We start from the raw sequence: 17,602 nt of genomic DNA, 5'->3' as shown, positions 1-17,602 counted from the left end.
GGATGTGAAAACCTTATTAGTTGCAAATTTGGTGTATACATTAATATTTGTTTGCAGTATAGAAATTGAATGAGGAAAATGCACAAAATGGCATCTAAACATTCATCTAATAGCATCTAATAATAACTGGTATAAATCATGTCATCCTGTTTCTGCCAGGTGGTGGAGGACTGGGCACAGAACTTCCTCTCAGTCAGCCCCCACAGCCCACTCCACCTTCCAGTGCCACCAACACACTGAGGACTAACAGTTGCCCGGGGACCCCCGAGATGCAGCAGCGCAGGGAGGTGGCAGTTAAACGTCTGGCTGCAAAGGTACGACTACAGCCCCGACCTCAGCAGGAACACAGAATTCTTCATTTTTTCCAAATTTTTCTTCAAAAATGAATAGAGAAGAACAACTCTTTAGTGGCAGATCAATCATTTGAGTCATTGTACAGTCTTTATGCATTGAGATCTGCTGTCTGTTATGTGCATGAATTGATATATTGCATCAATTTTCTTGGACGGCACATATCTGCTTTTCTTTCCGTCCCCCTTGTGTGTGCTTGCCAGTGAAACATTTTACAAAGGTGATGGTGCAAAATTGCTCTCAGTATGTGAGAGACGTGCAGAAACCTGACTCTGTGACTCGACTCTGCTGATTTATGTGTGTATGTGATTGATGGTTGCTTGTGTTTATTTGTTTGATGTTGGTCCTGTGAAATATGGACGGTATTTGGCAGGCGGTTGAGATTATGAAAGACAGGGCCACCGTTGGTCTTTCAGAGACCTTTAATATAACTGGGTTGTTTGACTTGAGACACAGTTAGCAAAAGACTCGGCAGTGAAAAATGAGTTTTCGTTTTTAAAGGTCTGCAGCATCTCGGTACTGTAGTGTGACTGAGGAAGTGGGAATAAAGGAAACTTTGACCTTTGGTATGTAACGTGCCCTTTTAGGTCTCAGTGGAAGCCACTGCATTGTGAGTAATGAAGACGAGCACAGGCTCTTTTCTCTGTACTTTCTCAGAGCTTTAAACCAAAATAAGCTCTTTGCTGTCGTCACGTATTCAGCATTTTTGAAATAATTTCAATGGCAGAAACTCCTAATCTGGTTGCCTCTATTCTTTCTGTTATACAACAGAAGCATTGCATGCTCAACACTGATTGGCTTACAGGAAGCAATGTCTGTCTTGTAAAAATGTACAGAAGAAACTCAAAGGCATTCATTAGTTGGTATTCCTTTGCTTTTTGAATATGAAACTCTTTTCATTGGCTGCTCCATTTTCATTTGAATGTTACAGAATATATGCTGGTATTCTTCTTACACACTCAGGGTTTGACACTGTTTTTTTTTTTTTTAGTTCGGATGTCACCTCAGTAGTGGAATGGGGCATGAGGAAACAATTGTACAACATCCATGTGTCAGTGGGACTGTTAAAGCCCCCGCACCAGCCTGAGAGCTGACTGTATACTACTGAGGCTCATCTAAACGTCCAGGGCAGCAGCCCTCAAGCCAATTATTGTATAAAGTGTTTCAAACAAGAGCTCTACTCCTGTGATGTTGGTCGACTGATGCAACACTTTTTTTGAATCTTTTAATCACTTGACTCAAGTGTGGTCTCACATGGGCACTGAGGCCATTACATGTCGTGGTTTATCTCTACGTTTGTGATTTATTACTGTGACACTTTTCGATGAAATATTTCTCAACAGTATATTAATTGGTGTGCAAGTGGGTGCAGTAGTGCAGGTGCTCTGCAGATTGTTACATCATCTGTAACTTAGCCCTTAACTTTTACACAATGATAACTGTCCCTGCATTCTTTTTGGCAGCTGGCTCATTGTAGTCATACAAATAGCAGCTAAATGTGAAATACTGCTTTCACACAAAATACAATTAGGTAATTAGACAGCTCCCATCCGTTGCCATCAATTTGTGCAAAGCATCCACTGTCATTGTCTTGTGCGAAGTGTTTGAAGTGAATGATTTTTCTAGGGAAAACACCACAACAAATTGTTGTTCTTTGTTCATAATGCAAATGATTGAACAAATGAAGACATTTTTGACTAAACAATGTTTCATAACAATCACCTCTCTTCAGAGACACACTATTTGAGTCTGTGGGTTGTTGTTTTTTTAGAGAAAAAAGATAGCATATATTTTTTGAATTGTAGTCTTCCTGTCGGATGCCACCACTGTAAATACTGACGAAAGTTTATGGATCACAGCATCTGTGCTATTTCAGCAAATGGCATTTCAGTGTAATTATCAGCCTATATTTCACCCACATCTTAGCCTGAGAACCATCATGGTGGCCCCCAAGATGGACTTGATTGTCTCCCACCACAGCAACCCACTTTTGACCAAACTCTAACTCTAGTCATCTGAACATATTTGATTTTAAATCACAGCACATTTTATGGAACAATAATCACATAGAACTAGTGGAGGAAAACGTCACCTGCTGTTTGTGGAAGTGTGTCACCTCCTCCAGGTTGCCCTGTTATTAGAACAGAGTCATACATCCTCAGGGCATCTGTCTTCCGTTCTCCCCTATTCTCATCCCTTCTTTTCTTCTTCTAATTCACACTTCCTAGGAGTATTGCAGCAACATCTGAGTCAGTCAATTACATCATCATCCCTTATGTGCGAACATGCATGGATCAATTTTTGTTCACAGCCTGGTTAAATACATATGCATATTTATGTAATTTATGTATATTAACAGCCACACACTGTAGTGTGTACCTTAAATATAAATAATTGTTTTATGTCTAGACAGGTGGAGGCAACAGGAATATTGTGTTGGTAAAGCAAGGCAGTACTAGAAAAAAGCGCCCATAGAAAGTTTCAGAAGAGAATTCTACAGCTCACATATTCTGGTCATTCAGCAGTTTGACAGGATAAACGCTTCTTGCTCCTGCTGATAGAACAACATCGACAACAACAAAGTTAACCACAGGTCATGCAGCTGTAGTACTGAATTCAATCAGTTAATCAACAAAAGGTTTGGCTTTTGTAAATACCTTGAGGATATTCAATGTCCCCAGCTACACATTTGTTTCATCACTAAAGCCAGAGCTAATTTACAGTCATCATTTATCACTCCAGCTTGTTTTTAATTCCAACATCTGGGGTCAACCTGCACTCATCTGTTGTTCTCCCTCTTTGTGTTCCAGGTGGTGGCATATCACTACTGCCAGGCGGACAACACGTACACATGCTTGGTACCAGAGTTTGTACACAGCATCGCCGCCCTCCTGTGTAGAGCACACCAGCTCAGTGCTTACCGGGAGCTGCTGCTCAAAGAGCCCCATCTGCAGAGCATGCTAAGCCTGCGCTCCTGTGTCCAGGACCCAATGGCTGCTTTCCGGAGGGGGGTCCTGGAGCCGCTCGCCAACCTTCGCAAAGGTAAAGAATTTGTTTAATATTTGAAGATGTACTTACTCGTTGTTGTGTTCTGTTTACGGAATGTTTTATCTGACTGCACATGCTGAGCCCTCTGTTTATCTTTACAGAGCGCAAGATTCCAGAGGAGGACCACATCATCTTAATAGACGGACTGAACGAGGCAGAGTTTCATAAGCCTGACTACGGCGACACCATCGCCTCCTTCATCACCAAGATCATTGCCAAGTTCCCCTCCTGGCTTAAACTTGTGGTCACTGTCCGGGTAAACTTAATGGTAAGGATGAAATCCATAAAAAGCCTGTATTGTCTTACCAGAAATATGTTTCTTAGACTACGACAGAACATCTGCTTGTGTTAAAACAGAGGGTTATAACAAGATGGAATCCTCCCAATGGAATTGTCAAACATAACAATGCCACATGAAAAAAGAGCAACAGACCACAAGTTGAATCTGCTGTCACTTCTTAAAGCTTTCGCTGAGTTGACATCAGACCCAGTATATTTGTTGTGTTTTTCGGTCGTGAAAGTTGAAATGTCTTGCTGAACTGCTCCTCCTTCTTGTGCTTTAGTCTCCGCAGTGATTTTGTTTAGCAAATCTAGGCGCATTCCGTGAGGATTTTAGGTATCAATGAGTCAAAGCTGCAGGAAAATATCAGTCCGTCACATTGAACAAGACTAGCTTGGTGACACTAGGTCTGTGGCCTGTGTTGAATTCATACTCATACAGGCTGAGGCTTTGGTTTTACTTATTTATGTATTCTTGCTGGGATAAAGCATGGAGCCTGGGAAAAATGTCATCTGACTGACACCCGCAAAATTACCAATTACTGATCAGACAGTGGCCACGTTGATGTTGGTGAGCACAGGACATGAGTGTACAGGGTGCTTTAGATTCAAGATTCAAGATTCAAAGTGTTTATTGTCATATGCACAGTAAAGAAACACGTTTCCCTGTACAATGAAATTCTTACTTTGCTGTCCACTCAAAAACACCAGCATAAAGTAGAAAAGAAAAGAGATGCTTTTGTAAAAAAAAAGTATAAATATACATAAGAAAAATATAAATATTACAAAGAAACTAAAATAACATATATGCATAAAATAAGTGTAACATATGCATATACACAAGGAATAAGAGTATTACAAAAAAAAAACCTAACATAACATATATGCATAAAATAAGTGTAAAAACCCTTTAAACCCAGTTTAGTGGATTTGTTTTTAGACCTGCAGCTGCGAACCATAAACTTAAAACTTAAAACCAAATCTGCACATTTGTAGCACTGACATTGTATCCTCAGCTCTTCATCTATTCACATCCTTTAAGCCGGTAGTGATCATTTTATGATGTAGAAGGATGTTTTTGGTTTGGAAGTCCCAGTTGACTACATACAAAGCAATTTTCTTAAATCCGTCTGTAAAAGCACTGTAGGTGAGCTCTGATATATACTGTACCGTGATATACTGTGCTACGGCAGCTGATGCTGGTGGGAATTATGTTTTCACACTGTTTGCCCATCCCATTCTCAGGAACATGATATCCATGGAACACCTTGAGGGATATTCACATACTTGAACTTAACCATGAACTGACATGACTGTTAAAAATCAGAGGTCAATGTCATCCTAATGATCCACAATGTGCTGTGATGGACTGGCGATGACTAAACATATCATGTGATAATGATAATTACCAGGATAAGAAAGATGAAGTTTAAATGCAAAAGTTTATAGATTAACTTCACTATGACATCTTAATGTTCTGCACGATAATTTCTTTCTGCTACTTCACTGCTTGTTGGTAATACTGGCAATCTGGGGTAATTACCTCTGAGCTCTCTCTTGACAGTTTTTCATTTTTGGATAACCCAACATTAGATTGTAGAATAAAAAAAGATGAGCTGGTAGAACTGCAGTGATGAGGCCATGGTAAGCAATGAAGAGAGGAGGCCATGAAAAAAATATTCTCAGTTTATCACATAACCTTGTTTGTGCATGGGTGTCATGAAAATGTCATACTATTGACATTTGCTATCTGTCAGGTTGCAAGCACTTCAACCATCTTGTGGATTATGATCTTTACATTTGATTCTTTGAGTGTGTGTGTGTTTGTGTTTACCTTGTCATGACAAGCAAGAAAGTGTGTGTTTTCTCACTGAAATGATGTTGCTCAAGCCTCAGACGAGCAATGGATAGGAGGATTAAAGTGCATTGATTTTTCCAGCCCCCAGGACAGAGATTGAAATGTGAGCACTAGCTCAGACCTCTGCTTTCATGCTAGCTCCTACCCCATCCATCCATCCATCCATCCATCCATCCAACCATCAATCCATCTACTGTTTTCAGTACTCATTTTCCTTGTGCTGCTTTCCTCATAGAAGTATTACTCTGCTTTAGCCTAATGTATCAGTTTATTTGCTTTCCCACTGGCACTCTAATAACAAGGTCCAGGATTTTGAAGAATGCTTTAGTTCATAATTATTCCACTGTAGTATTAAGGGATACAGTTTGTACTGCAGACTAACTAGAAAATTACTTGTTCTGTATTTTATACATTCTCAGGTATGGAGATCATTGTATAACCACTGTAAATTGAGTTCACAGAATGCTAATTAAGCCTGTCAGTGCCACACAACTCTCTCTGTGTTTCTCTGTGTAGCACTGTTAAGAAGTCAAGAGTTTTTATGTCAAGACGGATGGAAACACTATTATGCTACTAAACACAAAGAAACAAACACCTATTTGTTCAGTAGTTTGACTGGATACATGTTTCTTGCACCTGACATTATGCTCTGCAGCTTTAAGCATCTTATTTCACCAAATATAGCTGATGTTGTTTTTCTTACATTTCCTGTAGGAGATCACCAGCCTTCTGCCCTTCTTCAGGGTCTCCTTGGATGACTTTTCTGACAGCAACGAGATAGGCAGTGACCTCAATGCATATATCCAATACCGTATCAATAACAGCAAGGACATCATGAACAATATTAGCCTGAATGGAAAGGCTGACCCTCTCACAGTTGGCAAACTCAGTAGCCACCTGATCTCTCGCAGCCAGGGTTCCTACCTGTATCTCAAACTAACTCTGGACCTGTTTGAGAAAGGCCACCTAGTCATCAAAAGTGCCAGCTACAAAGTTGTGCCAGTCTCATTGGCTGAGCTCTACCAGTTGCAGTGCAATATGAAGTTCATGACCAATTCAGCCTTTGAGCGTTCACTGCCTATTCTTAATGTGGCGCTTGCCTCGCTGCACCCCATGACTGACGAGCAGCTGTTTCAGGCCATTAACGCCACCTTCATCCAAGGGGAGCTGCCATGGGAGGACTTCCAGCAGCGCATGGAGTTGCTCTCATGCTTCCTCATCAAGCGGCGGGACAAGACGCGCATGTTCTGCCACCCCTCATTCAGAGAATGGCTGGTGTGGAGAGCTGATGGAGAGAGCACAGACTTCCTCTGTGACCCCAGGTCAGTCCTCTTCTTTGCTCTTCCTTTAGGAATGTGGGGGGCTATTACAGGCATGACAAATCTCTAGTTTATCTAAACATATTGCATCTTGAAACAGACCTTAATAGAATAAATATAGAATGCACTATACAGTATATACATTAAGTAACCAGAATATGTACAGCATGAGCTTAATATTTACAGTGTAAACCAGGATTGCACATGAGATATTGCACTTGGAAGAATATCATGTTTTATGTGGTCTACTGAGTGCAGCAGTAGGGAGGAACGATCTGCGATACCGCTGTCTGTCACTGTCACTGAAGGAGCTGCCCAGTGCTGTGATGGTGTTGTGCATAGGAGTGGGAGAGGTTGTCCATCATAGATGATAGCTTGGCTATCATCCTCCTCTCTCCCACCGCCTCCTCTGGGTCAATGGGGCATCCCAGGGCCGAGCTGTCTTTTATACAAGTCTTTCCAGCCTCTTCCTGTCCGCTGTTGAGATGCCCTGCCCCAGCAGACCACTCCAAAAAAGATGCCTCATGCCAGTACACAGTCATAGGAGGTCTTAAGGAGCATCCCCAGCTCTCCAAGAGATCTTAGTGTCCTCAGCACATAGAATATGCTCTGTCCCCTCCTGTAAAGGCCAGCAGCATGGTCAGTGCATTGTTTAGATGATCACCCATGTACTTGGTGAGTTTTCACCAGTTATTCATTTTCCCCCGCAATTATCTGGAGGCGGTTCCACAGGCGCCATTCCAGTCCTGTATCAGTTCTCTTTAGTCTTTTTTTCTTTCTTTCTTTTGCCAAACTTTTTTTTTAAAGTTTGGCAATTGTTGAAATTGCCATTACAAGTTTTAAATGTGTTACTTGAAAACCAGCACAATTGAGATGGTAATTGCCCCTTAGGCTTTCAATTCTCTGAATTCCCTGAATCAGTTAATATTTCAATCAGAGCAGCTGCTTTGCAGGCAGAGTAAACTGATATGAAGAGAGATGTAGAGAGTAAATCAGAGCTCTGGTTTATAGTGTGTGTGTGTGTGTCTATCTAATTCTCTGCCTTGTTAGCCTGCGAAATGTTGCCCAGAGCTTTAAACTTAATGCTTCCTGTCATATGGATTCTTCAATCCATTGAAAATCAACTGTCCCCTCTCTGCCTGTTTGTCAGGCTTATCTACTTTAGAAGTTTTACCTCACTGCAATTACAGAACTCCTTCACCCACATCACAGGCTTCAGTCATTCACATTTAATATAAGTCGGGTGTTGTTGTTTTCCTTGGAGTTCCTCATCAGTTTCACCTCTGCTCACACATTGGTATCTGTGAGTGCACCACAAACAAAAGCTAGAGAGTTTGGTTATGCACATGCACACAAAAGCCCGGGTATAAATAGAGAGAATTAGAACCGCATCAAAGTGATCTGCAATCATGCACATCCGTTAAATGAAGTTCTGCATTTATTAGCGAGAAAAAGAGTCTGAGTAAAGACGGGAAGGAGAACCCAGGTGTTTTACACTCTTCCCCATCCTTCTCCGCTGCAGTGTTTCTAATGACCAGAATGAATGAGAGACTCACTGTTAACTGAGGTATGCAAAGACCAAAAGCTTTACAGGTGACAAAAAAACAACACCCTCTGTTAATCATGAAACTGAAAATCAACGTTATTTTACTAGTGTTTTAGATTGCTGCATAGCATTTTTAGCAGAAATAGACAATTCTTATCTTTACCTTGTCATTATGATGCTAAAACTGTGGTAGTGGCAATTTTAAAAACATCACTTTCTGTGTTTATAATGATTCCCCAAAAGCTTTGCTTTCACTATATCATTCTCTCAGTGTCTGTCACACAGTTTTCCTAGAGAAATGACAACTGGACAGTGAACAGTTCACTACATGTAATTTTTTTGTAGACAGAAGGGGGTTCTTATTACAACACAACATTACACCAGTTCTGAGGAGAAGAACCTGCTTCCTCACTTCCATCTTGCTACTGTTGCATCCATGATTGTGTCTTTATGACTGTGACCAAGGGACACATAAGATGTCTGTAGGCTCTTTAAGATGTGCAACAAAATAATGAATGTATTGTGTTGTCATCATTATTCTGGTTCACAGCTGATGATTTTCTCTGTTTTTTCACATCCAGGTCTGGCCATGCTCTTATGGCTTTCATGTTGTCACGCCAAGAGGGGAAACTGAATCGTCAGCAGACCATGGAGCTGGGACATCACATCCTCAAAGCACACATCTTCAAGGTACAGCTTTTGAACCTACACATGCTCTTTATGTATCCACATATGTAGTCGAAATCCATCCCTTCTTTGAATTTCATGGTGTTGGCTCTCTGTTTATGTATTGCTTTAAGCCACGGGACGTGACAAGAGATGCTGGCAGCATGTGCAGTTCAGGTTCATTGATCTTATGCATACATTCATATATGCGTTTGTGTGCGTCTGTGTGTGTCTACAGGGCCTGAGTAAGAAAACAGGTGTGTCATCCAGTGTGCTGCAGGCTTTGTGGATTAGCTGCAGCGCTGATGGTCTTTCTGCAGCACTGGCGTCCCTGAGGAACCTGTACACACCCAACGTCAAGGTAAAGATGTTCTTCAGCTTCTGGAGTTACTGTCAACCATTTATAAAGTGGATCCAGGTTAATTAAATACTAAAAATGGAAATGAATGATTTTTTCTTGGTCATCATTGCTTTTTATTTCAAGACACCAGTGAAGAACTTAGGACTGACTTATCTTAACTTTGGACTAATGTGAGGTTCAATTATAATCTATCACTAAATGAATTGCCAACTATTTTGATAATCAAGCGTTTTTAATTATTAAAACCAGCTCTCAGATTTTTCAACTCCTTAAATGTGAGTATTTTTTATGGTTTCTTTACTCCATATAACAAAGAAACCATTAAATCTGAATAATTTTGGCTTGTGGGCAAAGCAAGACATTTGGGAATTTCATCATTGCGATGTTTGGGGGAAAAACAAATAAATTAATCAATCCATCAACAATTGCCATATTAATCGAATATCTTTGCAGCCTACACAACAATGAATCCAAACTCTCTATACCTAAGTTTAAATATGTTTCCTAAAACTTGTAAATGCTGCAGTTAATAAGGATTATAATGGAAGGCATTAATAGTGACAGCAGTAAATGCCCTCCCTGAATGCTTTAGTAATTCCACAAATGAAAGTCATGTCGTGAATTTTAAGAAATGTCATGCTCTGTACGTCTGTAAGCTCAGCACAGACTAACTAATGAGAAGCAGCATTGAAAAGGACTGAAAAAGTATGAAATAATAATAATAATTTTTCCTTCACCTCTAAACCTTTGCAATTATGTGATTTTTATAACTCCTAACACATGTATGCTATTTCCTATTGAATACATTTTGTGTTTCACATATTCAAGTCCATCTTTTCTTTTCAATCTCTTTTCCTTTTTGAATTTAAAAAAACACCTGTATATCTTGCTGCGCTTTCCATTTTCCTTGTTGCTCATATGCTGAGAATCAGAGCATGTCTAGTGTGTACAGTGGGATGTTGGGTGTCAGGAGTTTGTTATTTGTTAGTGTTGAATGATGTTATGAGAAGAAAACATCCTTTGTGTCAGTTAGGCTAAAAGGAAATTTAAAAATGTTTAGAGGAGATTGGAAAGTAAATAAGCGATGAAATGTGTTCCAGGAAGAAGAAATGGTTATTTTCTAAAAAATATATACTGTATGTAATTAACAATTTGTGTAACAGGGACACTTGGCCTTGAATACTCTAAGAATGATTTGTTACTTCTGGATGTGATGCAGGCATGTTTCATTTATTACCAACGGACCTGATATATCATTATGTCCGAATATTTCCATGCTACAAGACAAATTATTCAACTTATTTTTTTTCATGCGGGTGTTTGTGTTCCATCACTCCCTGTCATCTTGTGCGCTTGTGAGTTACTGCTTCTTATATCAGTCGAGGAGACGCCAGTAAACTGACCCTGTTCTGTCCTCTGAGGAAAACCAGAGAATTAGCGTTAATTTATTCCTCAGAGGATCCAACAAATACAACACAAATTTCAAATTTCCTGTGGTCGGATTCTTGTTTGGCTCAGTGCTTGAATTTGACTTCGCATTCATTATTGATTTCCTCATCAAGGATGAGAATAACACTTAATAATTTAATTTAGTGGAGTGTGACCACTTCATCTGGAGTCTGACCTTCGCCTGGCAGAATCCTCAAGATTAGGCTGAAGCATGGGGAAAATGAGATCAATCTTAGATTCTGAGATCTTGGTTCTGCTGTTTAAATTGGTCATTAGCGATGTTATCTGCAAATCCTTGAAAGCCATAAATTGGTAAAGATTACCTTGGGAAATACTTTTACTTTTACCCATATAGCTGTAAATCTGTAATGATAATCTGTAAATAAATTGTAGCTACAATCTTGCCATGCCTGTGCAGTGATGTACCAATAGTGGTGAAATACAGTTTCATCTGACTTAGTAGGGAAATGGGATTCACATGGATGAATGCAATGTAATGTTTAATTCAATTAATATTAAAATGCAGCTTGTGTTGTCTTGACTATTGCAGCACTTCCATTGGAAATTATCTGCAGATACAACAAGAGCACAGATGTTGCGATAATATATTGATAACCTTGTTCCAACACCAGCTGTCCATGTTTGCGTTTCCATTTGAACAATTAGGTGAGCCGTCTGCTGATGCTGGGTGGGGCAAACGTGAACTATCGCACAGAGGTCCTCAACAACGCTCCAGTGCTTTGCGTCCAGTGCCACCTTGGTCACCAGGAAATTGCCTCTCTGCTGCTGGAGTTTGGTGCCAGCGTGGATGTGGTGTCTGAAGCTGGCATGAGTCCACTCTGCTTCTCGGCTGCTGCGGGACACCTGGGCCTAGTCATGCTGCTCTGCAAAAGGGGGGCCAAGGTAAGGACAATGCTTTGTTTTTAACCACTTCCATAAATAAAGATGGGTTAGGAATCTTTACACCTGAGGTGTCGTTTGCCTCCCAAAGAAAACCAAGAATCTCATGTGTCTGTTAGGTTGACCATGTGGATAAGAGTGGGCAGTGTGCGCTGGTCCACGCTGCTCTTCGAGGGCACCCAGAGATTATCCAGTACCTGCTGGAGCTGGACTGGAGTGCTGAGGGGCAGCAGCAGGACTGTGCTCTGAAGAACAAAGCTCTACAGCAGGCTTTGATAGCAGCCTGCAGCATGGGACACACACAGGTAAAACCCAGGCAAGGTGTTTTATATCGTAAAGGTCCAGTGTGTAAGATTTGGTGACATCTAACTGCGAGACTGTAGACTGTAACCTCCCTTTCGTGTCACGGAACTACGGTGGTCCTTGCATACCAGAAAGGAGGTCCTTCTCCTTCATTTACACTGTTAGCTCTTACCTGACTTGACCTTTGATGAGACATTAACTGACAACGGACACTGACTTTTATTGCTCAGCTGCACAGAATCCTGTCTATCCTGTGTGTTTTCACAACAAAGAGCTCAGAGGGGACAGAACCACACAGGCACTCAGCCGTCTGTAGTGATGATTTAAAAGTTTGAACTGCTATTTGGCCTTGTAGGTTTGAAAGCAGTATTCCAAAGTGTCTTTAGCTGCCCAGGTGCCATTCAGGCTCAAGGTTTGTTTTGGCCTTTTCTTTAGGTGACGAAGAAAAACACAACTGGGCCAAGCTCGGCAGTTAAGCCACATATGAGGACACTCGTTAAAAATGAAGCATTAATCAGATTCTGATCAGATCAGTTCTCAACTCCTAACCCTATAGAGTGTTTCAGGGACCATCAGGAGTGAAGTCTGCTCTGATTAATTGGTAATAATTAGCTTAGGTAGCACTATCTGACCTTTGTGGTTTTGCATGTTTCATAACCTTGTAAAGCTTCATTTGGTATCTCGTGCTGAAACAGTATGCCATTAATCTAAGTTTCTTTTTTTGGCAGGTTGTGAGCAGCTTACTGGCTTTGAGTAATGACCATGCTGTGCAAATTGATGGCCATGACACTCTGTGGGGAGAGACAGGTATGTTTTCATCTATCTCTCTTTTTTTTTTTTGCATTACATGGCTCTCCTGTAATAGCACATGCCAGTTTAGCATTCTGGGCCACACAGCTGTAACAGCATGCTGCAGTGGGAAGGACTTGTATCTTTCTCCTGCACAGAAATGCTCTCAGCGAAACTGGCTCTTCAAACTTCTCCTGTACTTTACTTTCTGCTAAAAGCATTACTTACTGTGGTCATGTGGGTTTCTACCTCGTGTTTGGTCAACACAGCATTTCCTCAGAAAGTAATTTTCCAGCTTGCCGCTGGATTTCAGCTTCACTATCCCTGTGGTGCTTTATGTTAGATACTGCCAAGAGTTTGGGCATTTTGAAGTTGCTCCAACATCTGTTGTATGCATTGTTACTCATATTTAGGTATAGAAGGGCTGTTGCTGCCACAACTTTGCTTGAAATCATAGACCAATTTAACTTTAATCTTTACAGTTTGATATTAGTGAAACCCTTTTTCCTGAAAAGGTTTCAGGGACTTCTGGGAAGTTTGCCTTTTGCCTTAATGAAAGCAGCCGTAAGCAACTACTTGACCTTAAAATAGCAGCTTGAAAGTCATTTTGATGGGTCATTCCCACTCTGCATCTAAACCTTAAAATGTGTGTGTTTGTTACGGCGTCAGCTTGTCTTTGCAAAAGTTGCTTTATAGTCATGTTGGAAAGTGAGAGACTGTGTCTGCCAGTCAGTGGATGTTGTTTATGGCCAAAAAGCCCTTTGAGATTGATTGAGGTTATGGTTCAAACAGGCATGTGGAGCAGCAGGGAGCAATATGAAGCCTAAAACAGTCACATGACAACTGAACAATGTAAAAGACAGAAATATGTTGTTTGACAGAACTTCCACAGCTGAATCCACATTTTCAGTATCTTTGTATTTTGTTTTTTTGACATACTTTTTTTTTTTTTGTATGTAACTGCACATTGTACTCATTATCAATCACTAATGTGCTTTTTGGTTGTTGCCACAAATATTTGTGATACATAGACACATGTGTGCAGCGTTAGAGTTTCAATATTGTTTTTCTCTTTTTTGAAGAAGGATGTTGTTGAAGCTGTTGCCTCTCATCTTCACTGTGCGTTTTTATGCCCAGTTGCTGACAGTCAAGTGATCTAGAGCTATAAATGTTCAAATTGCTCCACAGTGTCTGATGCTTTTTTTGCTGCACAATCATACCAGACAAGATTAAAAAAGAAAGACAAAAAAAAAAAATTATCATAACGGTCTGTCTCGGTTGTACGCCAGCAGCATTTGACACTAAAAGTTTGGTGCTGCAGGAATGTAGGCTAGGCCGTTAGCGGAGAGACTATCCACAGTGTGGCTAACTCGTGCCTGTGCCATGTTTAAAAAAAAACATTGAAGTACAATCCTGTCACAAAGAATCTTTCATTTAAAATATATCTCTGTGGATCTGCTGTTCTGTTTCCACTTCTGTTTTTATGGTGCAAAATAAAAACATCAACATATTTCACTTCTCTAAAACTTTGGTCCATAATGCTGAGGGTAGGGTTACCGTGTTTTATTACACAGGACATCCTAAGTTTGAATAAAAAAATGAATAGCCCCGTTCAGAACAGCATGTGTCCCATTTTCAAAATAGAAAAGTGTGTGTGTGTGTGTGTGTGTGTGTGTGTGCTGTACACAGGGGCAGTTACTGGCCCAGGTGAGGGCAGGACATCAGAGGTCTCCCTGTAGATTTGTTTGGCTTTGGTACCAGCAGGTGCACACACTGCACAGCGAAGTTGACTGGAGTTTAGTGAACATTAGCATGGTGGAAAACATGTGTGAGAACGATGAGGAGCTTGGGACGTCAGCCGCTGGCCCTGCTCCAAAAAAGAAAAGACTGTGTTCCTGCATTAAAGCGTGGGAACAAAAGTTTGATTGGGTTAAACTCGTTAGTGGTGATTCAAGACACATAAGTTACGCACTACAAGTTTTAAGATAATGGGAGTGGTCTACTGTGTCCATCCCCCCTTTATCTTTACATGACGTTTCACTGGTAACATCCTCAGATTTGGTACAAATGTTGACTTTGACTCAAAAGTTAAACTCGTAGATGTTGGTGGTCCAAGGTCAAGGTCACCGTGACCTCAATAAACATATTATATGACCCTGGACAGACATGGTTATGTGATTTGCATGAATTATGTAAAGTCCTTTGCGCTCTAGAATGTGTCAATTCTGAATTTGTACTTATACAAATACCCAAGGTCTTTTCCCTTGTTCAGAGAAACCGAGGCAGTTATTTGTGTTCAGTCGCCTGGGGGGGAAAAAAGGATTCACTTCATCGCAGAACTGCATATAATTAAACCAATATTCGGTTTGTCATTTTTGAATGCCACTTCTCCTTGTGCTTTATTTATCGGTGTGTTGAAAAAATATTCCTCCATCCAGACTATGATTATGCTTGTAAACAAGAGAAAACTTTTATCTTAAGAGTTTTGCATTAATTTTTCCATCTTTCAACGTGGAAGACTGAATTTCAATTTTGTTTCGTAGAGGTAAAGACGCAGTAAAGTATGTCTGTGTGCTCTGTATTTAACGCACGTATTCTGTCATCCAACATCTGCTTCATCTCCAGGCCAAACCCGCCTCCCATTTTACAAATCACATCCTCAGCCTCTGCTGCTCTTCAGAAGTCGCCCGCAACCTTTTGTAAATTACATTTTTTGTCAATTATTGAATTGGACGTCACTGAGTTGTCCATGGATTTCATCCTGGAGAAAATATTAAGCCCCTAAGCATTTATAACATTAAGAAGACTTACTATAAAATCTGAAGCTATATTAATAAATTTCTATAACTGTAACTTTATTTAAGTTAACCTTCTCCATCTTTGTTGGACGAGGGGAGCAGGCGGATGAGAGCAGAGTCCAGACTGATATATTGTAGTGATAAAATATCGCAGGAACGTTGCAATGCTGTGGTATAAAGAAATGTGTTGTGGAGATAAGCTGGGAGAACTTAAAGATATATGACATCTCTCCATTAAAATATTTTTTGTGCTTTCATATGTCAAAACATTTCCAGCTGTCTTAACAGCCACGGAAATTCCGGTTTCTCATCACGGTAATGGACCGTTTCATTATTGATCGTCATTCCGTCTCTGCTTTAACGGAAACACACCGTGGAACCAAATGAGACAAGACTACAATTCCCCTGGTGGCAGAATTTACCTACTGTGTGTGTGTGTGTGTGTGTGGGGGTGTTTAGATTAGCTTAAAAAACTTAAAATAAAATGAGTCACATAAAAGGGGAGTTACTTTTCAGCAGCCAGCACAAAGTGTTCATTGTCTCACAGGACCATCCCAGGTTCTGCTCCCATGGGCACAAACACAGACTAAGTTTAGCCACTTAAGAGTCATTGTACTCCACTGTGCTGCGTTTGAGGATATCCATATTTTGAGCAGATGGAGGGTGGGGTTGTTGTTCGGATCTGCTGAATGTTCATCCAGATGGATGATGTCAGACAGATATGGAGGCTCAGCAGCTCCTTAAATCTCTGAGGTGAATGTGAGAGCAGGGCTGTTTTGGTTCTTATAGTCTCGCTTGCTGTGTTTGGACAAACAGCGCTCACTTAAAACCGAGCCATCTGCTGCCGTCGTACATCAGCAGCCGCTGATTCACTGTAAGCTTTGAGCAAGAATCTCTCTTTGTTTTGTTTGTGTGCTTAGATACTGCTAGATAGAAATGAACAACCCCCTCTTTTTATTGTTTATAAACAGATTAGACACAGCTAATTTTTGTCAGAAAAAGCTATGAAATACAAACAAGGGTGGGTGTTAAACAATTGTTTGATGATGTTGTCTAATGTTTGTGTGACGATGCGTAAAATGACTGAATTCTCATCGTTCTGTTCAAGACGTCAGGAGCTTGAGGCAGGAATTTAATGAGTTTAATAAGCATAACATAATTGTCTGGTTTTTAACTTAATTAGGCCTGCATTTGTTTTTATCTCATCTTCTCTGGGAAAACTAAGAAGGATTCTGTGATTTCCCTTTTTTCCTTTTCACATATGTGTTGCTTCTAAAGACTCGCTCATGAACAGCACAAGTCTCAGTGTACTGTACACTGCATGTTATCATGTTCACTTGTGTTGTTGAGTGGAATATTTCAAATTCCACTCTTATCACCACTTTCCTGTGTGCTTACCTTGTTTCTGTGTGTGTATCCTCTGTTCTCTCCTTTCTTTAGCCTTGACAGCTGCAGCAGGCCGAGGGAAGACGGAGGTGTGCAGTTTCCTGATGGAGCAGGGCGCAGTGGTACAGCAGGTCAACCGACGGGGGGTGTCTCCTCTATTCTGTGCCGTCAGACAGGGGCACTGGCAGGTGAGTGATGCGGAGAGACCTGGAGAAACTATCCCTCTTTATTCCAAACAACATTTTTCCTTTTCAAAACAAACTGTGGTACTTATCTGCACCCTTAGAAATAACTGAGCACTAACTGTTTGTCAACTTGGGGTTGCGGTCACTGCTAAATGACCAAACCAAACCTCTAAACTAAACACTCGTGTTTATCGTCTGTTAATCAACTGTTTTTGGCTGTTTGCTAGATTGCAGAGCTGCTGTTGCAGCGAGGTGCTGACATTAACGTCAGTGACAAACAAGGCAGGACCCTGCTGATGGTGGCTGCCTGTGAGGGTCACCTGAGCACCGTCGAGTTTCTTATTTCCAAAGGTGAGCTACAAGG

The 17,602-nt window shown here is 40.7% G+C and overlaps 1 protein-coding gene across 2 annotated transcripts in view; it reads left to right on the top strand.

Annotated features, from left to right (window-relative positions):
• The window catches only part of LOC122765497 (protein TANC1-like), a 90,336-nt gene that overhangs the window by 65,659 nt on the left and 7,075 nt on the right, over positions 1 to 17,602 (top strand). For both annotated transcript variants that reach the window (XM_044019773.1, XM_044019772.1), the window contains exons 10-20: positions 160 to 314; positions 3,162 to 3,393; positions 3,501 to 3,667; positions 6,251 to 6,858; positions 8,983 to 9,091; positions 9,306 to 9,428; positions 11,544 to 11,780; positions 11,897 to 12,082; positions 12,809 to 12,887; positions 17,108 to 17,241; positions 17,466 to 17,589. In XM_044019773.1, coding sequence (XP_043875708.1) covers positions 160 to 314; positions 3,162 to 3,393; positions 3,501 to 3,667; positions 6,251 to 6,858; positions 8,983 to 9,091; positions 9,306 to 9,428; positions 11,544 to 11,780; positions 11,897 to 12,082; positions 12,809 to 12,887; positions 17,108 to 17,241; positions 17,466 to 17,589 — 2,154 coding nt within the window. The remainder of the gene's footprint in view (positions 1 to 159; positions 315 to 3,161; positions 3,394 to 3,500; positions 3,668 to 6,250; positions 6,859 to 8,982; positions 9,092 to 9,305; positions 9,429 to 11,543; positions 11,781 to 11,896; positions 12,083 to 12,808; positions 12,888 to 17,107; positions 17,242 to 17,465; positions 17,590 to 17,602) is intronic.

The sequence above is a fragment of the Solea senegalensis genome, linkage group LG2 (assembly GCF_019176455.1).
Source record: "Solea senegalensis isolate Sse05_10M linkage group LG2, IFAPA_SoseM_1, whole genome shotgun sequence".
Lineage (NCBI taxonomy): Eukaryota > Metazoa > Chordata > Actinopteri > Pleuronectiformes > Soleidae > Solea > Solea senegalensis.
Note: the sequence above shows the minus strand (reverse complement) of the source record. Positions and strands in the feature narration are given on the sequence as shown.